Source organism: Melospiza georgiana, chromosome 27 (assembly GCF_028018845.1).
Source record: "Melospiza georgiana isolate bMelGeo1 chromosome 27, bMelGeo1.pri, whole genome shotgun sequence".
NCBI lineage: Eukaryota > Metazoa > Chordata > Aves > Passeriformes > Passerellidae > Melospiza > Melospiza georgiana.
This window is the reverse complement of record NC_080456.1, coordinates 5,459,572-5,481,743: the sequence shown is the minus strand read 5'-3', so window position 1 is coordinate 5,481,743 and position 22,172 is coordinate 5,459,572. Positions and strand designations below refer to the sequence as shown.

The 22,172-nt window shown below is 51.1% G+C and overlaps 2 protein-coding genes across 3 annotated transcripts; both read right to left on the bottom strand.

The window, feature by feature from the left end:
• Window positions 1-542: 542 nt before the first annotated feature.
• Window positions 543-4,879, bottom strand: PTS (6-pyruvoyltetrahydropterin synthase). The gene is made up of 6 exons (XM_058041400.1): window positions 4,779-4,879; window positions 3,417-3,496; window positions 2,702-2,724; window positions 2,250-2,306; window positions 1,858-1,928; window positions 543-1,027 (listed from the first exon to the last, which is right to left on the bottom strand). The coding sequence occupies exons 1-6, from the start codon at window positions 4,850-4,852 to the stop codon at window positions 889-891; spliced, it is 444 nt and encodes a 147-aa protein (XP_057897383.1). The 5' UTR covers window positions 4,853-4,879; the 3' UTR covers window positions 543-888.
• An 816-nt stretch (window positions 4,880-5,695) lies between these two features.
• BCO2 (beta-carotene oxygenase 2) lies at window positions 5,696-20,210 on the bottom strand. Of its 2 annotated transcripts, XM_058041399.1 has the most exons (13): window positions 20,043-20,210; window positions 19,183-19,275; window positions 15,693-15,897; window positions 14,525-14,736; window positions 13,484-13,599; window positions 12,778-12,880; window positions 11,610-11,738; window positions 11,322-11,482; window positions 9,829-9,996; window positions 7,835-7,972; window positions 7,479-7,661; window positions 7,005-7,115; window positions 5,696-6,698 (listed from the first exon to the last, which is right to left on the bottom strand). In XM_058041399.1, exons 1-13 carry the CDS (start codon window positions 20,149-20,151, stop codon window positions 6,585-6,587), a joined length of 1,842 nt encoding a protein of 613 aa, XP_057897382.1. In that variant the 5' UTR covers window positions 20,152-20,210; the 3' UTR covers window positions 5,696-6,584. The 2 variants fall into 2 exon arrangements, with proteins under 2 accessions (XP_057897382.1, XP_057897381.1); XM_058041398.1 differs by lacking the exon at window positions 19,183-19,275.
• Between the last annotated feature and the right edge of the window lie 1,962 nt (window positions 20,211-22,172).

The following is a 22,172-nucleotide window of genomic DNA, read 5'->3' as shown; positions in this document are numbered from 1 at the left end:
GGTTGATTTAAGGGTGGATTTCAGGGTTGATTTCAGGGTTGATTTAAGGGTTGATTTCAGGGTTGATTTCAGGGTTGATTTCAGGGTTGATTTCAGGGTGGATTTAAGGGTTGATTTCAGGGTGGATTTAAGGGTGGATTTAAGGGTGGATTTAAGGGTTGATTTCAGGGTTGATTTAAGGGTGGATTTAAGGGTTGATTTCAGGGTGGATTTAAGGGCTGATTTCAGGGTGGATTTAAGGGTTTTTTCTTGCACTCCCTCCCCAGGGCTCTGCCACCACTGGGGCTGTGACATTCCCCCTGCAGCTCCCTCAGTTTTCCATTCTCACCCTGCTCCCTTTGGCTCTCCAGTTTGGGTCAGAAATGCTTTTTTTGACTGCCCACCACAGCAGTTCCCCACACAGAGAAAGATCTGCTGGCCACAGGACGAAACGTGCCTGCAGCACAGGAAATAAACTGATAAGAAGCAAAGAAATAGAAAAATGATGTAATACCCTCAGAAATGCTTCTCTGTTTGATCAAGGAGCAAAGCAACACCAAAGCTCACATTATCAAATAAATTAATTCAATATTTAATCAGAGAGAAATCAAAGACTTTTGTGATTTTGCCAGGCCACCTCCTCCCCCCAAGGCTGCTTCATTTAGCACGGCACAACTCTAAATCTCCCATCAGCTGGCAGAACAGGAAGGTCTTGAGGAAAAGCAGAGAAACCAACCCATTGTGAGAAGCCAGATGGGCAAACTGCTGGGAGGGTCTTGGTGAAACACCTGCCCTCGTCCTGCTGGAGCACAGAACCAGGGCTGGCTGCAGGGAAGGCTGGGCAGGGATCCACAGAGATGATATAAAATATAATGAGATTTCTGCTGAGCAGCTGGGCCCAGGCTGATTTCACTTGACAATTGCTTCCTCTCCCTTGTAAACCACCACGTTCTGCTCTGTCTCGTGCACCTCCACCTTGTACAGGATGCCCTGGGGCAGGAGCTTCTGGAGGCTGTCCCAGATGAACACAGCCACGTTCTCCGTGGTGCTGAGGGGGAACAGCAGCAGGGCCAGGGCTCAGAGGGCAGAACTGACACCAAAATCTGCGGCCAGGGTGGGCTGGGGGATGCTAAGGGGCAGCTGGGGACACCTGGGCCACGTGGGGATGGTGGCACTGCCAGCACATGGGGTGGGGTGGGGTGGGATGGGATGGGATGGGGTGGGATGGGATGGGATGGGATGGGATGGGATGGGATGGGATTGATGGGATGGGATTGATGGGATGGGATGGGATGGGATGGGATGGGATGGGATGGGATGGGATGGGATGGGATGGGATGGATGGGATGGGATGGGGTGGGATGGGATGGGATGGGATGGGATGGGATGGGATGGGATGGGATGGGATGGGATGGGATGGGATGGGATGGGGTGGGATGGGATGGGATGGGATGGGATGGGATGGGGTGGATAGGATGGATGGGATTGATGGGATGGGATGGGATGGGATGGCATGGCATGGCATGGCATGGCATGGCATGGCATGGCATGGGGTGGGGTGGGATGGGATGGGATGGGATGGGATGGGATGGGATGGGATGGGATGGGATGGGGTGGGATGGGATGGGATGGGATGGGATGGGATGGGGTGGGATGGGATGGGATGGGATGGGATGGGATGGGGTGGGATGGGATGGGATGGGATGGGATGGGATGGGATGGGATGGGATGGGATGGGATGGGATGGGCAGGTCCTGCCTGTCCAGGCTGATGTAGGAGGGGCAGCAGGGCTGGACACAGGTGTGCTCAGCACACAGGCACAGAATGCTGCTGCTGCTGCCCAGGCAGGATGAGCTCCCCCAGGAGCCCCTGACCCACCTCACCACCTCAGAGAAGTAGGGCACGTCCTTGTCCAGGTTTTTGTGGTCAAGGGGCTCCATGATCGCTGCCTGCAGAGAGAGCACAGTGACAGCCCTGTCCCTGTCCCTGTCCCTGTCCCTGTCCCTGCCTGGCCCGAGGCCCAGGTAACCCACACAGCCAGGATGGGAATAAAGGAATAAAGGGAAAGAGCCCCAGATGCAGCTGTGAGATTCCCAGCTGGAGACGCGGCTCTGCCTCACAGAACACAGCTAAGGCATTTATTCTTCAATTATTGCCTAATTTCCTTTTGATGTGCTGCCTTCAGCAGCTCACCACGTCCCCATGCTGGCACCAGACAAGCTCTAATCATCTCTCCCAGGGGATTAGAAGGAAAACTGGGCTATTTTTACCTGCATGTATTCCTTCAGGTCTGTCAGGTTCATCACCATCCCCGAGACCGGGTCAATCTGCAGGGAAGCACAAGGGACATTGGTGGCAGCACAAAGCAGGCAGGAATATCTGTGCTCAGCTCATCTGAGCCACAAGGAAATTATCTCCCCGCTGTCACAGGGCTCCAGCTGCACTCCTGGGATGTTCCCAAGGGCTTGGTACAGCCTGGAAACAATTCCAGAGGCTCCACTCTCTCCTAAAAGCTGACACCAGGCACAGGCAGAAACAACGCTCTGGAAGAGTCTTCAAGCATGGAAACAGCATTAAACTGCAAATCCTTGTTGTGAACAGCACTGGCCACAGAAAACCTGCTCTAGTGATGTGCACAGAGTTTCTGAAATACTCCGGGAAACCCAGAACTGTGGGGATTCTGCCACCCTGAGGGACAGGAAAGGACGCTGGCAGCACTCACCTCTCCACGCACGGTGACCACAACTGGAAAACAGAAAAGATCAGGTCACTGTGGTGCCCATGAGCCCAAAACCACATCTGCTGCTCTGCTGGCACTCACAGCCCCGCTCACCCACAGGCTGCACTCAGGAGTGGGACTGCTTTTATAAAATGAGGAGATGCTCCACAAAAACAACGACTCAGAGGCACAAAAATCCCTCCCCAAGGGCTGGTGCCACAGCAGGCTGGAGATAAGCCTGTCTCCCCTGATAAAGCAGCTCCTCAGCAGAGGTTTCAGGGTGCCAACAGCACAGGGAGCCACTCCAGGAACTGGAGAGATCTAACTCTGTGTGCTCGGGGTGTTCAGATGGGAGAACTTGTGAAAAAAACCCGTTCAAATAATGTTTACACGCTGTTTAATTTGCATGGCTCTTGCTTAGAAAAATCTCCGTTCCAATCGCAATGACTCTGCAGCGCGTAAACAAGCAGACTTGATTCAAAAAGTGGCATTTGAAAATAAATATTTATTATCTACTCAGCTGAAAAATGGCAAACCCATGCTATGGTTCAACCCCCTGCTGCTGAAACTTCCTCCTAATTCTGAATAAAAACACAAGCCCAGCCGCTGGGTTTGTGTTTTTATTAAGAATTAGGAGGAAAAAAAGCTCTTTGAGGCTGCTGAGAGTGAGTGGCCCAGCCCTCCCCACCCTGAGCAAGGATGGAAATCAGTTTCCCACCTTTGTAGTTGTGTCCGTGGCCATTGGGATTGTTGCACTTCCCAAAGAGCTTCAGGTTCTCCTCATCACTCAGGGATTTGCTGTGGGAAAGGCAGGCATGGATCTGTTCCACATCTCCATGGATTCTCTCAGCTCTGCTCTCCAGCTCTCCATCTCTTCCCTCTCCCACATTTACCCAGCCCAGGAGGCACAAACACAGACAGAAATGGCTGGGCCATGAAAAGATGCTGCTGACAGCACTGAATCTTTCCCTGCCGTGGTTTTGTGTCTGTTTCACTGCTGGATAAATGTTCAACATCTGGGCCCAAAATCCCTTCGGCCTGCAGCAAGCTGCACATTTGGGTTTATCACTGATTAACAAAGAAGTACAAAGGATTTCCCTCCGAATGTTCCCTTTGAAGCAATGCAGGGCCCTGCTCTGTGTGTTTCAGGTCAAGGCACACTTTGGGAACATCACAGAACCCCAGCATGACCGAGGTTGGAAAGAGCTGTGAGATCCCGGGGTCCAAGCAGAGCCGGAGCAGTGAGTGCCACATCCCGGGGTTCCTCGGGCACCTCCAGGGATGGGGAGGCCCCGGGCAGCCCCTTCCAAGGCCTGGCCACCGTTTCCATGAAAAAATCCTCCTGATCTCCAGCCTAAACCTCCCCCGGCACAGCTCGATGCTGCTTCCCCTCGTCCTACCGCTCCTAGCCTGGGAGAAGAGACCGGTCCTAAAACTGAGGCAGCTTCAGGTCAAGGAATTTATCAGTTTTGGGGAGAAAACCGGCAGATGGGGGGGCGCAGGGCGATGTTTACAAAGCGAAAGCGCCGCCGGCTCTGTCAGAACACGGAACTGCAGCCGGGCACGGAGGGCTGGCTGCGGGAAGGGGCCGGGCCGGGGACACAACCGGGAAACGCAGCGGGGCTGGGAGCGCCCTCCGGTGCGGGGCTGGGAGCGTTCTCCGGTGCGGGGCTGGGAGCGTTCTCCGGTGCGGGGCTGGGAGCGTTCTCCCGGTGCGGGCTGGGAGCGTTCTCCGGTGCGGGCTGGGAGCGTTCTCCCGGTGCGGGGCTCCCGGTGCGGGGCTCCCTGTGCGGGACTCACCTGTGCGGGGTTCCCTATGCGGGACTCCCTGTGCGGGGCTCCTTATGCGGGGTTCCTCTGTGCGGGGCCCCCCTATACGGGGCTCTGTGCGGGGCTCCCTGTGCGGGACTCCCTGTGCGGGGCTCTGTGCGGGGCTCCCTGTGCGGGGTTCCCTATGCGGGACTCCCTGTGCCGGGCCCCCCTATGCGGGACTCCCTGTGCGAGACTCCCCTGTGCTGGGCTCTCTGCGGGGTTCACCTGTGCGGGGCTCCCCTGTGCGGGCTCACCTGTGCGGGCTCACCTGTGCAGGCGGTGGCAGGCGCTGAAGGTGACGGAGCGCGACAGCCGCGCCAGGCGGGCGGAGCGCGGCGACATCGCGGGGACGCGGCGGGGCCGGAGCGGGGCGGCTCCAGCCCGGCCCCGGGGGCGGCTCCGGCCCGGCCTCATCCCGGCCCCGGGGGCGGCTCCAGCCCGCGGGATCCGCCCGCCGACACCCGGAGATGCTGCAGTTCCTCCCCCTGCTCGGCCCCGGGGATGCTCCGGTCCATCCGTGCCGGTGCTGGATGCGGGATGCTCCAATCGCCCGGTGCCGATGTCGGACTCGGGGATGCTCCAGTTCCTCCCCGTGTTCAGCCCCTGGATGCTCCAGTTCCTCCCCGTGTTCATCCCCGGGATGCTCCAATCCCCCGTGTTCATCCCCGGGATGCTCCAATCCCCCGTGTTCAGCCCCAGGATGCTCCAATCCCCCGTGTTCATCCCCAGGATGCTCCAATCCCCCCGTGTTCATCCCCAGGATGCTCCAATCCCCCCGTGTTCATCCCCAGGATGCTCCAATCCCCCCGTGTTCATCCCCAGGATGCTCCAATCCCCCCGTGTTCAGCCCCGGGATGCTCCAGTCCCCCCGTGTTTGGCCTCAGGATGCTCCAGTTCCTCCCCATGTTCAGCTCCAGGATGTTCCTTTTCGTTTCCCACCTCAACGAGAAAAAACCAAAATTGAAAAAGAGAACCAATGGTGGCTGAACTCCATCAAACACCTCTGGGACAGGCGGGATGTGACAATGACCGGAGGCTGCAGGACAGGGCTGAACGGCAGCAACGGGAGCTGTTTGCCATCTAGTGGCTTCCACCAGCTCTGGCTGAGCCTCCTCTGCCTCTCCCTGAGGTAAAATCCTTTTTCTTTTCCCCAGACCTGTAGGGAAGGTGAAGGAAGCTCAGAGGAGGAAAAGCCCCAAGGGCAAAAGGGCTCCTTTATTACTCAGGGAAATTATTCAAATAATTCTTCACAATGAAAAAGTACAACTAGAAGTCCTCTCTGTTGACCCACCCAGAGGGTCTGGAGAAGCCTGGATGACACAGGGGGCTGGAGTTTGTTCTGCTCTGCTCAACCCCAGAGGGACACCAAGGCCACACTGGAGCTCTCTGCGTTTCCCACTGCTGTTTCCTACTGGTGAAACTGGGAGGAAGGCAGGAGCTGCCAGCCAGCAGAGCTGTGTCCTGCTCTGCAGATGTGCCCCCCACATCTACAAGACTCTGAGTGCAGGCAGAGAAAGGAAAATCTTCCCAAGGTTTTATTGGAGGGCACTGCTATGGTACAGAACAAAAGCACAAGCACAGCTTCTGTGAGTGTCTGCATCTACCCCCTGGAGCCCCCTGAAGGCAACCTGGATGCAAGGGGGGATTTATTTATTCCCCCTCACTGGGCCCACCTGTCACCTGCTGGCTTTTACTCCTCTCTTCTGCTCTAAATGTTTCAGCCAAAGTCACAGCCCTGAATGTTGATGTTCTCTTCCCCTCAGGGCACCAAAGGAAGGGGTTTATCACCTCAGCTTCCATTTTCTGCCTTGCAAGCCTCACCCTGGCATCCTTTGTGAATTGCTGCTCTAGCTGGTCTAGCAAGATAGTAAAAACAATGCAGATAAAGCAGTGGGCTGTGGGAGCAAGGGGTTCCTGCCTTCCTTGGCCGTGTTTTGTTAGGAATACAGGAGGTTGTGGTGGAGAAAAAGCAGCTCCTTCATCCCAGACGCGATGGAAAGGTGGGAGGTGAAGGCAGCAGAGGTTCCTGGTGGGGCTGGCCCGGCCCTGAGTCCAGGAGGTGCCCAGGTGCTCCTCAGTGGGCACTGAAGACGCCGTGGAACCCGTAAGGCACTGGCACCCCGACCTCTGCTCGCCCCAGCTCCTGGAAGGTCTCTGCGTCCAGCACAAGCAGGAAAGCACTTTGGTCCTGCAGGAGGAGCAGAGAGGCAGAGTGAGCAGCCAGGCTGAACTTCTCGCACTGTCTGCACACAAAGGCACGGAGCAAAGCATGGAGAGCAAACCTGCAGGGCAGGAGCTCCGAGCCTCACTCAGCTCTGAGCTTCCACTGGGGACACACCAACAGCCTGGGGAGAGCTCCTGCCTGCACTGCCTGTGCTCGGCCAGGCACTCTGGGGAGCAAGAACCACCTGCCAGGGAGCCTCCAGCTCGGCTGGGAGCTTTAAAAAGTGAATTAATGCTGTGTGACTTTGACAAACTGCAGGAAGCAAGTTACCTCAGCAGGGGAGACCACCACAGACAAGATGACTCCGCTGTCCTCTGCCGTGGCATTAGGCACTGGCACAAACACGGGCTCTGACGGGTAGCATCCCTCCTCCTGCCAGATCTAGCAAGCACAGGAACACATGGATGAGCCTCAGGGACATATGGATGGGTTTCATTGCATTAATACTTGTCTGCTGCACTCAGCAGAGTTACAATGCTCCCCACAAAGGCACCTGGAAATACTCTGGGCTCCAAGAAACTTAAGAGTTCAACTTTTTATGAACTTTTTTTTCATTCCAGGAGTGTGCTGGTGCCATCCTCTCCTGTTTGGTGACTGTGCCACGTTCACAAGGTGCCACGTGAGGGATGAAATTGGCAACCTCATCCCAGACCCATATGGGCAAAGCCCAAAAAAACCCCCAGTAAATGTCACACCTTCAAATGCAGCTCAGGAGAAGGACTCAATGACCTGACTTCACCTCACCTTGAAATCCTTGGTCTCCACATCGACCTTGATCAGGGAGTCTCCGAGCAGGTGCCCGAAGCCGCAGCCGTAGAAGTAGCGGTACCTGCGGCCGTTGTACCCCGAGTAATTGATCTGGGGGAACTCCAGGCCCCCGACCTTCTCAAAGCCCTCAGGGTGCAGATTTTCATGTGTGCACCACACCTGGGAGAAAAAGAAAACTGCAGGGTAATTTCTCCAGGAAATGTGCAGGGTTGGGTCAGCTTGGGCAGGGCAGGAGAGCTGGCAGGTCCCACCAACCACAGCACAACCAAAGGTGGTTAAAGCTCCGAGGTACAGGAGCTGCTGCATAAATGCATTTATGGTTTGGTACCCACCTTGCCATCTGCACCTTTCACAGCCTTTGCTTGGGTGTAAGGCAGCGGGTTCAGGTTTTTCCCCACGGGTGTGTCTGAATCCACGTCCAGAGGGAGAACAAAGCGGCGAGGGAAAGCTCTGGGCACGGAGGCATAAACCTGTTACAGAGACAGAGAGTGATGGTGATGGACAGAGGAAGCACATTTCAGCTTAAATGCACTTTTAGGGAACAATTCTGAAGTTTTAGACACCCCTGAATTCTTCTTCTTCTTTTCCTTACATGTTTTACCAAGTTCTGGTAAGGTAAAACACATAACGGAAAGAAGTAGTTCCTGCATGTTCCAGTAATTTACAGCAGAAACCAAAACCATATGAATTAAAAGGGTCAGCACTGCTCTCACAGTAATTAATGCTGAGCTGGGTATGCAAATCAGCCCAATAAAAAACCATTATCACCAAATCCAGCAATGGCACAGACACTGCATTGTGTTTTATTCAGTTAGAACAGGCTTGTGTTGCTTTACATCACTCTGAGGAGAAGCAGGAGAGCACTGTGCCTTCAGTGCCTGAGGTTGTCCTGCAGGATTCCCTCCTGCATGCCCAGGTACCCGTGGATTCATGGTTGGAGGTCCAGGGAATGATGGTGGGTTTACCTGGGGAGCAAAGTGCAGCCCCCAGTGTGGCTGACACTCAGCACACTGAGAGGATAATTCCACCACTGCCACTAAAGCTCTGCTCAAGCCAAGTTCACAACCCCTCATATTCCCATTCAAGTAAAATAGATAAGGACCCTGTTTTGGTGTGTCTCAGTTACTTCAATCCACAACCCACCAGCTCAGTTGTGAAACTTCACTTTAATTACGTGTTAACCTTATTTTCAAAACTTTACTGGTTCGTGTAATCTGGCTGAGGAACTCTGCCAGACAGAATACTCTGTCAGGGTTAGTGAGCCAGCCAATTTGGGGAAAGGAGACAAGCCATGCCCAGACACTCCTGAGGCTTTTGCTGCAGGGAAGTTTGAGGTTCTGTTCTGAAATGACTCCTCTGTGTGTGCGTGGGTGAAGTGTGCTGGTGATGCCACTTGTCACTTGAAGAATGTGCCTGCTGGAAACACAGGCCCAGTGCTGACACCAGGACACCTCCAGCCACATACAGCTCCACCTGGGTTGTGCTCAGAGAAGGACAAAAAAAAAAGCTGGTGTTAATCTGCTATACTTGAATATGCTCAGAAAATGCTTGAGAAACACCCAGAATGAATGCCAAGAGAAAGCAGAACCCGAAGGGACGCAGCTGTGCCCCTTTCAGGCCGGAGCTGAGCTGGTTCCAGACAGCTCAGGACAGACAGAGGAAGTTCAGCCCTGTCGGGACATGCAGCAGCCCCCCCGGCACGCGGGGTTTCCAACAAACACATCTGCACGGTGAGAAACTGAAAGCACCCCCACTTTTCCCATGTGTGACCTATGCAAAATAATGCCCCTCACACAGCCTGAAACAGGGCTTTTCACAGAGCTGGGCACAATAAATAATTTATTTGAATGTGCTGTTGTGAGGTGTCTGTGGGGAACAGGGCAGGGGTTTCTGTGGTATTTGTGTTTCTGTGATTTTCATAAAAACTGCTTGTTTTATGAAGTAATGTCTTAAAGAGCGGGGTTCCTTTTTCTTTTTCCATTTAGATGTTATGCTACAACTTATTTTGCATCATTTCTGGGGGAGAAATTCCATTACACAAGGATAAGGAAAACTAATATCATTAAAACCAAGGTTTTAAAACAGAAATAAATTCTGCCAGGCTCTGGAGCTCTGTGTCACACACGGGGCTTGAAGAGTTTCAAGGCCATGCTCCATGGAGAGAGATTTAAGAAGAGAGAAAGCATCAAGAGATGATCATTTCGGTTTTCATGGACTGTGCTTGTGCTGTCCCCACGGCGTTCTCCATTCTCCCAACCCGAGCTTTGCCGCAGAAAATCAACTCCTGCAGCAGCTGCTGGGGGAGCAGAGGCAGCAGGGGTCTCACCTGGTCCAGCTCCTGCCCACTCCTCCTGAGGTTCTGCAGCGTGTACAGGGCCAGGCTGGTGCCCTCGTCCTGGCAGCACAGGTCCAGCACCACGCAGCCCCGCTCCTCGAAGGCGTTGATCTGGTGGAAGCTGACGAAGGGCTGGGAGCACCACGAGCCCGGCAGCACCTGCAGGGAGCAGGGCACAGCTCAGCCCCTCCGCAACTCCTGCCTCACCTCCTCCTCCTCCTCCTCCTCCTCCTCCTCCTCCTCCTCCTCCTCCTCCTCCTCCTCCTCCTCCTCCTCTCTCCTGCAGCCCCACTTTTCTCTTGGTAGAGAAAAGCAAGGCACAGTTCTTCCCGAGAATATTTATGAGTTTCACATTCTCTGAACCTCAGAGAAAGGAAAATCAGTTCCTATCATTTGCTGTGCCCGTGTTTGTGCAAAAGTAGAATGCAATGTGGAGATTATTTACCTAAAGTCACGGTGTTTTATTTCCTTGGTCTGTCAGGACCAGGTGTGTGTGTCTGAGTCAGGACAGTCACCAGGTTGTGTACAGAGTTGGGTGCTTGGCAGATTCAGTTTAGATGCAATGTAATATAGTACAGAATGATGTAGTATCATAAAGTGATTAATTAGCCTTCTGATATCAATGCAGTCCTCCTCATCATTCACAGAGAAATTCACCTTCACAGAGAAAAGCGAAGCACAGTTCTTCCCAAGAATATTTCTGGGTTTCACATTCTCTGAACCTCAGAGAGTGATCAAAACAACTCTTATCTCATTTGCTGTGCCCGTGTTTGTGCAAAAGTAGAATGCAATGTGGAGATTGTTTACCCAAAGTCATGGTGTTTTGTTTCCTTGGACTATCAGGGCCAGGTGTGTGTGTGTTAGGACTGTTGGCTGACAGTCACAAGAATATATTATAATAAAGTAATTAATTAGCCTTCTGATAAGATGGAGTCAGATGCATCATTCTCTCCCCTTGCTGAAGATCCCTGCAAATACCACACTCTGCCCCCCACTGCAACCCCTCTCATCCCTTGGGCTTTGCCTTCTGTCCTTGTGTCACCACAAAAGGGCTGCCTTAAGCCACTAAGGAGCAAAACTGGAAGAAGAAAACCCAAAACATCAAGTAGCCCCTTACTGTGCATCTTTCCCAGGTTCTGACCTTTTCATACCCTGTAGTACCTGGGACCTGCATTTCAGTCCCTGTCCCTCCAAACTGCTTCTTTCTGCCTGTCCTTTTAGGGCTGGCAAAGAAAGGAATAAATAAAGAGGAAAATGCACGAGAAATCCCATTTTTAACAAATCTACAAATAAACACTACATGTAAATGTACACTACAATAAACTTTAAAATATTGCAGTAACTTCTGGATTGGTTCTTAAACTCCCCACGGCTGCTATGTAGCACTTTTGGGAATGAAAGTTCCCAAAAAATTGGGGAAAAAAACTGGAAATTTGGAACTGAAGTTCCAGATTAGCTGCTGCAGGGGCCAAAGACCCCCTCACCTCCCCAGTGTGCTTGTTCACCACGTGGAAGTAGGTGTTGTGCTGAGGCTCCCAGCTGATCCCATCATAGATGGCTTTCCCACAGAGCTTGGAGGTGATGATCTTCAGCAGGTTCAGCTTGAGGGGCTGCTCGATGAAAATGATGTAGTTTTCAGTCATCCCTGAGGAGAGAAGGGAGGAATATCACCCGAATTGAAAAGAGAACATCTCAAGGGGCAGACAGAGCGCTGGCCAGCCCTTTCTGCATCGCATTTTCCCAAATTCCCTGGTTTTGGGGTGGAATCTTACCAAAGCTGTGGTAGTAGGATGGCTTTGCCCTGTTCGTGGGAGGGATGGAGCACAGAACTTTGGCTCCCTCCAAGGTGTCCCCGTGGCCTGACTCCTGTGGGGGGACCCTGATGATGTTGTAGCTGGATCCTGGAAAGGGGAGAAGGTGCTCAAACCAAACTCAGGCTCTGCTCCTTCCTGTCCTCCAGGAATGCTTGCAACAACATCTCCTAAACATCTCCCAACAGGCAGGAAAGCATCTACAGAGGATTTATCTACCAGAAGAACAATGAAAAGAGGATGCTTGAAAGGAAATAGAGGGATCTTAGCCTGGGAGAATGCCAGCTCTGCCTGAAGTGCTGTCCTGTGATAACATGGGCAGGATGAAAACCAAGCCCACAGGAAATGAAAACTCTGAGCCTCAGTAATGCTCATTTAATAAACCCGGCATATGAGCAGGAAAGGATGGCACTTCTGAATAACAATGATCTAGAGCTTGCTATGTCCAGCTGGAAAAAGCACATGGCACAGAGCTGGGCTTTGCTGAGGCCAAAGGAAATGAAAGCAGAAAGAATGGAAAATGGTCAAAACTGGGACATTCACAAGGGATCACAATAAAGGGCAGTGGCTGTTCTCACAGGCCTCTGGGAAAGAAGGATTTCACACAGCTGACAGGGACTGATTGCTCTGAGCAGCCATGTGGATGGAACAGGATCCAATCAAGATGCTCAGAGTTCTGAGAAGAAGAAAAATATCCCATAAAACTCAGCTTTGCTGGAAGATAGCCAGGTGACCAGAATAAATTCTGTCTTCCCTTCCGCAAAAACCCTTATGGTGCTCATCTAAAGCCAATTTATTCTAAGTGAAAAACATGAATTGCTAAACTTCTTCAGATGAGGCTTCAACGGTGGAGGGGACTTTTTAAAAAAATCATTCTCCTGTTTTCCAGCAAAGCTTGGGAGAGCAAGAGAAGAATTTGCTGTACATTCACAGGCCAAAGTCAGAAGCATCTGCAACTAAATCCTGAGAGGAGCCAGTTTTATGGGACAGACTGACACTGACATTTTGACTGAGGAACAGCAATTTTCAGGTCTCTTTGGGTGTTTCTCCAACAGCTGCTCCTTGAAGCAGCACCAGGAGGGATCCTGCACCCCCTGCCCAAAAACCAGCCTGGCCAAGCCCTCCTCACCGTGCTTCCCATAGGAATTGCCCATGTTGTAGGTTGTCCCATCAGACTCGTAGTGGGGATGAGCTGTGGCCCCATTCACTGCAATAAACTTGCTCCAGTCCACCTGCAAATGCCAGAGATTTTCAGTCAGTGCAGAACTTCCCCAAGGGTCACTTTTGTGGAAGTCTGAGGAAGAAGAGCAGATTTTATTCATTATTAATAATGTGGCATCTGGACTGCAGCCTTCATTCTGCCTGCAAATCCTTGAAAATAAGGATATTTCTCTATCAGTAAAGCAGGACTAATAGCAGTAGACATTCCTCGGAGGACACAGATGTCCTTAGGGTACAGGTGCAGTGGGAATGATGCCAATAACAAGCACAGGCAGGTGTGTAAAGGGATGGTCACTGCCCCAAGAAACCACCAAGAGTTTTGTCACTGCAAGCTCAGAAAACCAGGTCCTATTTTCTTGTGCACAGAAAAAAGCTGTTTCCTGTTCTGCTGAGAGGGGCAGACAGGCCCAGACAAGCAGGGAGAGCAGAGGAGAACTGATAGCTGTGCCCAGCCAGGCAGTGACTGCACCTCCACCCCTGAAAGCTCCCCAGGGACTCGGCACGGAGATGCTGCAGGCACAGACAAATTCCTCCGGAGGTGGAATTCCCCTGGAGCCAGCAAGGGGTAGTTCTGCACCACCATACCCCAGCCCCCTTATCCCACCTGCCCACACCTTCTCCTTTGTTTCCAGCGTCTCTGGGTCCACCTTGTGCATGCAGATGTTCTCGCTGCTGACATAGTAATCCCCTTTGTACAGCACGTAGTTCACATTGCAGTTGTCACTGGGCTCTGAAACAGAAACCCTGGCATTGCGTGCAGCTCTGTGCAGCTCATGTTGAATTATGGCAAGTTAGACATGTTTAAACAAATAAACCCGTTTGCAGTGGCATTAATCTCTGGGAGATTGATTGGAAACATCTTGATAATCTACACAGGGAAACTGTGCAGGTGGAGCTGGGTGAAAAGGACAAGGACAGAGATGGAAATCACTGCTGGATCTGGGCAGAGGCAGGTGAGGAATGTGGAGAGGTCTGGAATGCCTTGAGGGAGCTGGGGTGGGGATTTGGGGGGTGTCACCACGAGTGAAGGTGTGAGCACCTTGGGAAAGGACACAGGATGTGGCAGGAGGGGAGAGGAGAAGCAGTGGATGGTCACAGCGTCAGCAACAAGCTGCAAACTTCAGCCCTGCTGGTTTTAGTGGGGAACACCTTGCTTGCATTTAAGCCTCTTTCTTCCCTGACGTACACAGAATCCTACAGGCACTGGAACTTCCGTTCCTGTGCAGCTCCATCCCTCACCCTACACAATAATCTCCTGTCCCTTAGTCCAGGAAGGGAGGGATTAGCCCACTTACCCTACAAGCTTAGCAAGGCAAGGTGTTCTGAGGGCAAAGCTGTGTCTCAGGTAGAACATCAGGCTGTAATGCTCATTATCAGCACTGCACAGGATGTTCTCTCGGGGAGAGCTTTCTTTGGGAAATTTGCAGAAAGATCCAGGATTCAGCGAGCTGAAGTGGCATTAAAACATTAAACTCTGCCTCCCCCCGCTGAGGCTGACACCAATTTGCATAATTTTGGAATTTGGGCCATATTGTAAGAAAAACACGGGCTCACAGAAAGTCTGTCCGACTTCCTCACCCCTCCCTTTCCACCTAACCACAAGTTCCTCCAAGGAGATCTCAGCAGCCCCTCAGGTTTTACAGAAGCTCTCGTACGTGGCGGCTCGAAGCGGGACAGGAAGCGCCCAAAGAGGCTCTTGCACGGGTCTGGCATGGCCAAGGTGCCAAACTCTGAGGCCACAATTCGGCTGTGCTGGCTGTTCCTCAGGTAGGAGCTGCTCTGCAGGAACCTGCTCCTGTAGCTCACGGTGCCATGGGCCAGCTGGAACTGGTGCAGCAGGGCCATGCCATCAAACCAGTGGTTAAACCTTCCAGGAGGGAGAAAAACAGAGATGAAGAAGAGTTGGGCATTATATGATGCTGTGCAGCACCCTCTTTTTAGGTTTATTGATGATTGTAAAAGCTGATTCCCAGATCCCTTGAATTATTAACTACAGCTTTGTTTGGGAAGACCCCCGAATCAAACAAACCACATCAAACCAAATCGAAACAAGTATATTCATAGCTGTGGGATGTGGTGTTTGCAAACGCTGTAAGGTTTTTTGGGAATAATCTATATAGATAAATCACCCACCTCTGCAGAGGGAATGGAGTTTGTGCTGTACTGTACAACAATATAAATTACTACTGCAAACCCAGAGGTGTTTAGCTCTCAGCTTCTTGCAGGATGTCATTGTCTCCAAACCAAGGGGTCTGTGAGACTCCCAGAACACCTGATGGTCTCACTCTGGGAATATGAGGAGATCAGCTTTGGCCAGTTACTGACACCAGCTGAGCTGCCAGTTACTGCAATGGCACATTGCAAGCCACAGGGAGTCAGTGCCTTCTGGGGGTATTTTAATATATTATTCTTGCAACTGGGTGGATTTGCTTCTAAAGCAGTTCACACCATTTGGTGCAACCAACTCTCCAAATTCCTGCCCTGGATTTATTTCAGAGTGGCCGGGGGTGGATTTTTGCTCAGGACAGAGGACAAAGCTGGGCATGTTTTATCCCCCATCCCACCACGGTGAGTGGGCGAGATGTTCTCTGTGACTCAGCTTTGCCAGCCTGGGTGACTTCACCATTCAGCTCCTCTCTGCAGAAAATGGGAGTTCCCAACTGAGGGAGCAACTGCTCTCAAAAGAGTGACACCGGTATTTCTTCCTTCCCTTACATAAAAAGAAACTAAAAGATGCTCTAAATAGTCATGAGGGGGGTCCCCTCTAGGCTTAGGCAGAGTTCTGGCCAGGAGCATTTAAAAATTCATTTAAAGGAGACTTACTTGTCGTTGCCAAACTCGAACTTGCCAGGGCCATTCCTCAGGAGATTTCCATTAATCCACTGGGGAATCTGTCCTTTGATCTTGGCTGGGATGGGCTCGGGGGTCTCCTCCACGCTCTGCACTAAGGGGGAGATGCACTGCAGCCCCCGGGGTCTGTGGCAGAGGGTTCGCTCCTTGGATGGGCTGGGCAGGTAATGCTTGAAACCTGCAAAGAGAGAAGGAAGGACAAAACACAGGGAGCTGAGATTTTCACTGGAATTGAGTGACAAATGCTAGATCCTGAGATTGGATGTCAGGGAGAAGAGCATTCAGCATGCAGCCAAGTTGCGGTGGATACTCAAAGTAAAGCCACAAAACCCAACATATCCACAGGGAGCTGAAAATCCTGTAGATACTCTGCTCTAGTTAATCCACAAGAAACACTAGTTCTGCAGCCCAAAGGAGGTAACAGAATATAGGATGATAGAAAAGATAATGACTTTTCTTTTAATCAAAGAAATGCATGTTTGGATTTAATTTTGCAAATAATTAAGAGAAGAGAAAAAAACCCTGCAAAAATGGAAGAAGACCAATGAAACTGAGTCCAAGCCCATTTACAGCACAAGATAGATTTACAACTTTTATTTGGCAGGGAGATAAGCAGAGAAGGATCATTTATGATGAAGCCTCTGGTTTGGCTGCAACCACCCCTTTTGGAGAACAAAAGCCCCAGGAGAGCATGAAGTGATTGGAATGCTGTGAGCTACCAGTGATGTCAGTGATTGGCTCCCACAGCCTGGTTTGCAAAGCCTCATCAACACAAGGATTGTTTTAGCAATCCATTTAGCTGCAGAGGTGGATTTAGCCGGGGGTGCCTCCCTGCCCAGGCTGGCACCTGCCCATCCTGCCCTCAGTGCATCCGCTCTGTGCTCTCCCCGAGACCATGGAGCCAGCCTGCACTGCTGAGCACTGAGATGGGGGAAATGCTGACCAAAAAGGGCACATGGCAGGCAGAGCTCCATCACCCAGGGCTGCTCGGACACCCCACACTGAAGGGAGTCCATGCTGTCACAGAATTCACTCTGATTTTCTGTCCTTTCGCCACCGCTGCTTCTGGCCTACATCCTTTAATCCAGGTGACCAAGCGTAGATGCTGCCCAATTTCCCTCCTCTGAAACCTTTTGCTCAACATCTCCAGAGGAAATCCACTATTTCAGCTGGACTATCTGCAAAGGAGCTGAGCTGGCAGGCAGAAAACTCTGCTGAGCTTGTTTCTCTACACAAAAACACCCACAGGTTGTGTGTTAGGATTGCAAGAAGGTAAAATGCAAGGATCCAATCTAGCTCTCCAATCTGCCAATCCCCCTTTAGATCTCTGAAGTGTTTAGAGAAATGCCGATGGGGATTGCAAAGATGCAAAATACACATTAAAGAACGAGAGAAACACATCTATAAGGAGATATTTAGAAGATTTCATTTGAAAAGGTGCAAAATGCGCATTAAAGAATGAGAGGAACACATCCATAAGGAAATAATTCACATCCAAGCAGAAACAAAGCTGGCATGACTCAAGACAGCACTACATTGAAAGTTCCTGGAGAGCACTGTCAATGGAAATTTTGCAAAGATACATTCCATAAAAGAGCCTGACCAGGGCTGGAAAAGACCTCCTGAGTCCTCCCCTCCCAACTGTTGCCCCAGAAATTCTTACATAAGAATTCTGTCTTAAAAATTATTATGTCTACATGCACTCATTCCCTCTTTTGATAACTGCTCCTTGTCCAGATGATCAGGAAAATGCTTCCAATTTACCAAAGGGTATTATTCTTGTTTTTCTGGCAGCTCTGGTGTGTAGTTTTGGTAGTTTTCCCTTCCTTGTCTTGTATTTAGGGTGAAGAATCATATCACTTCCTAAGCTAAGTAAGCCAAGTTCTTTTTGTTTTTCCTGTCCTGTGATAACCATTCACGTGGTCATCTCAGTAATCCTTGAAATCTGATCTAGTTAGAACTCATCTCATTAGAATTCATTCCAAGGCATCCCCTACAAACTGGACTTCAATAGAATGGACTATAAACAACAAGAATATTTAAGGGAATGCCCCAAACCCAGGCCAGAAAGGGAGAAAGAAGCACAGCAAGAGAATGGATTGGTTTTTTCTTCTGAGCATCACTCAAATGAGCTGAAGATCCTGGCAGAAATTCGCTCCCTGGCAAAATGGGAGCGAACCCCAACACCAACATGAGTCAAAACAGAAACTTCCAGAAACAAGACAAGTCATTGCAGACAATTCTGAATGGCTAGTGGGAGGGAAGGCATGCAAGAAAAACCAAACCAACATATCTTCCCTATTAAACAAAAAGAGATGCGAGTAATAACTGCTAACTTTAAGTGAACTTTGAATGCATGGAACACAGAAAACTCCTGCTCAACACAATATTCCTGAGTAATTTCAAAAAAGCCGTTTCAGCTTCAGGGGAAAACTCACTCATAAAAAGCCCCTTTTTAAACATTCAGCTCACCAAGAATGGACCAATCTCTCTCGGAGGAAGGCAGAAGATAGGCCAGTTTTTAATTTTAAAGAATGCATAAATAAAATTATTCCTTCCGTTCTGGCCACGCCCCAAGATGGAAGAACTTGAATCCACAATTAAAAGTCGACAGTCCCAGCGGGGCTCTCTGTGTGTGCTTGAACACTTGAAAATCGGCACAAGATCACAGAACCCTCATTTCTCCACTGTAGTTCCTTTCCATCCTACCTCAGACTTTTAAAAACACGCTCAAGGTCTTTGGCATATCCAAGCAGAGGCAGTGCCAGACACGGAGGTGTCAACTTTCCTCCAATATTTTCTTAACATAGCAGGCAACCACAGCAGAGTTATCCTTTGTTCAGCTCCTGTTTCCCTGCACAGTGTGCCATGATTTCACTGACCCGTGCAAACTGACAGCCCAGCATTGATTATTTATTGATTGCTTCTACGCAGATATGGTGGGATGAAGGACCAGGCTTTTGAAGAGAAAGCTGCTGTGGGTGCAGCCACCACGAATCACACGTTAAATTATATTTCCACAGCAGTGGGTGGGACACAAAATCTGGAATGGCGGATGATGGAAGCATGGGAGCCATTTGCTACATGGGCAACGCCATTTTGATTTTAATCTACTCGTTCAAAGCCAAGGCTCAGGATCCACCCCTCCATGCACACTCTAATTGCTTGACTGCAAAATTAAGGGCAAAATTTAACAAACAGAATGCTCGTTATAATCTTCAAGTAGGGAGAATGAGGCAAGAATTCTGTTCTCCCCGAGGACCATTCAAACAGGGAATTTTCCTCCAGCACAGGCTGTGTTTTGTTCCATATAAAACACTGGCACAACATGGAAGCAAAGCAGTTCTCCCCGACCCCAGGCTGAACCAGAGCTGTGGATTTGTGCCCTCTGGACTCCAGCCATCCCCAGGGTCGGAGCCCTGAGCTCCCAGTGGGATTTCCAAAGGGAAGGTGCAGCACTTGCCTGGCGAGTGCCGGGATGTGCCCGTGCTGGGCTCCTTGCTCCATGCAGCTGCTCGGTTCCCCATGGCCAGGGGCTCAGGCACCGACTTCCTCTCTAACAGCCCGAGGAGCAAAGGAAAACAGAGAAGAAACGACAGAAAACACAGGGGAAAAATAAATGGAGAAAAAGAGCAGGGGAAGGCTCAAAGGAAGGGAAGAAGGAAGGCGACAGTGAAATCCAGCACATGAAATAGCTGTTGATTTCCCAGAAAAATTAGAGTTTACACTTTGTGGTCTTCTGGTGGCAGATTTGAGATTTTTTTCCAGCTCTTTGGATACCTCGGAAGCAACGCTTTGAATTTAAATAGCACAAAACTACCACTACCATCAAACAGCAGAAATTCCCGTGAGGTCGGCCATGATTTTTATTGGTTCCTAATTTCTGAAAACGAGTAAACAAATAAACAAAATAAAACGAAGGGGGGGAAAAGCCCAAACAAAAAGCAGCTCAAGCGGTGCAACGATGACACAAAGCTGTGATACAAATCCTTTGGGGCAGTTCACCGTTTGCACGGTCGGGTTAAAGCCTCGGCAACGATGCGGCTCCAAAGAACCCTCTCCCTGCCCGCTTCCAGCTGGCTCCCCCGCACAGAGAATCTGCCGTGTGCTGCTTTTCCAGCTCCAGACCATCTGTATCTGCTGTAATCCTTGCCTCTGCCCTTTATCCATTCAGCAAACAACAGGCATTTTGTGCCATCTAACAAAGACTTCAAATCGCTCCGTCGCGAATGCCTGACGATAGGAATCGTTCTCCCGACCCGTGTTAGCAGCAGCAGCCCCTTTCCGAGGGCACGGGATGAAAGGGATTTTAACGCGTTTTACCTGGAATGAATTGCATCCAAGAGCAGAGGAAATGCAGCAGGTGAGCGAGCAGAAGGCTGGCGGCGGACAGAAGGATTTTGGCGAACATATTCCGGCGGGCAGAAAGCATCGGCCGGGAGCGGCCGGGCGGAGGTAGCGGTGCCAGGGCAGCGAGCAGGGAGGCAGCGATGGTCGGGAGAGGTGAGCGCTGCCTCTCATCATCCTTTCACAATAAGAGCCGTGTCCGCAGCAGCGCCCGGCCCGCAGCAGCGCCGCGTCCCGCGGGCCGGGGCGAGTCCTGCCGGCCCCGAGCGCTCCGTGCACCTGGGCCAGGTGAGCTGCGAGTGCCCGGGCACTGCTGCCGGTGCCAGGGCATTGCTGCCGGTGCCAGGGCATTGCTGCCGGTGCCAGGGCATTGCTGCTGCTCTCAGGGCACTGCCACCACTGCCAGGGCATTGCTTCTGCTGCCCGGGCATTGGTGTCGGTGCCAAGGCATTGCTGCTGCTCTCAGGGCATTGCTGCTGCTGCCCGGGCATTGGTGCCGGTGCCAGGGCATTGCTGCTGCTCTCAGGACACTGCCACCACTGCCAGGGCATTGCTGCTGCTCTCAGGGCATTACTGCCGCTGCCAGGGCATTGCTGCCGCTGCCAGGGCATTGCTGCTGCTGCCAGGGCATTGCTGCCGCTGCCAGGGCATTGCTGCTGCTGCCAGGGCATTGCTGCTGCTGCCAGGGCATTGCTGCCGCTGCCCGGGCATTGCTGCTGCTCTCAGGGCATTGCTGCTGCTGCCAGGGCACTGCCACCACTGCCAGGGCATTGCTGCTGCTCTCAGGGCATTGCTGCCACTGCTCGGGCATTGGTGCCGCTGCCAGGGTATTGCTGCCGGTGCTGGGGCGTTGCTGCCGCTGCCAGGGCATTGGTGCTGGTGCCCGGGCATTGGTATTGCTCTCAGGGTACTGCCGCCGTTTCCAGGGCACTGCCACCACTGCCAGGGCATTGCTGCTGCTGCTGGCAGGGCACTGCAGCGCCTTGGGGGAAATGCTCCATCACTCTGTGCCAGCCAGAGAGATGGAAAGACAGGCAAGAACAGGACGTGCATGCGTGTATCAGAGCAGCCAGGCTTCCAGGTGATTCCAGGAAATTCTCGTCACCTCGCCTTCATGTTCAGCTCCCAGAAATACTTGGGATGGAAAATAGTTGTGTTTCAAAACCCGAGGAGCCATTTTGCACCTTCAGGAATCTCAGGGTTTTGGGAATACTGGTTGCCACGGCAGATTCCCCCACCAAACCCAGCAGGATGGGCTGTGCTCTGCTGAGCTGCACCTGAGACAGAGCCTTCCCCTTGGGGATGCCAGGAGCGAGCTGCCAGCGCTTTGGATTTGTGCTGGAACATTGGTTTCATGTCATTAATCTGCTCTTGTGCTGTGCCTGGAGAGGGAGCTGGGCAGCAGGCACAGCAAGCCAGGGACCCTATTCTGCAGACAGATTAAATCTCATCTGAAACCTGCTGAGAATTAAGCTGATTTCTTCCTGTCCTTCCTGCACTTTAAAAACTCCTCTCTTATTATTCCCTCCCTTGAGTTGTGCCTTCTCTCAACAAATCCATCTGCTTCAGCCTTTTCCCACAGAGCATCTTTTCTCAGCTCTTTATTATTTCTCGTTTCTGGAAATCTTGATTTCCACTGAACCCTTCATGTTTTTGAGATTACCATGAATTTTTAAGCTATGTTAGTGATGCCTTTGTGACTTCTAGTTTGCTGCTCTTTAAAAAAAAATTATATTAATTCTGGTTTTTCTGTTTTTATATTAATTCTGGGTTTTTTTCTAAATCATTTGGGATAATGTGGAATTAGCAAAGCAGGAAGCAGATCACTATACAATACCCCATAGGCTGATCTATGACAAAAAAAAAGAGTATTCATTTACTTTTAAACTCATTTGTTTGCCCTGACTAACTGATTGCTCTTATTTTCTATATCATCATACACAATGGTGTCAATGACCTTACACCAAGCTGTACCCACTGGTAATTTTTCCATATTAAGCCAGCTATTCTCATAAATGATTTTCTTTTTTTTTTTTTAGTTTATTGTTATCCAAGTCATAGTTAAGAAATTTCCTCCAGCCTCTCTCCAGGATGGGATTTAGGGTG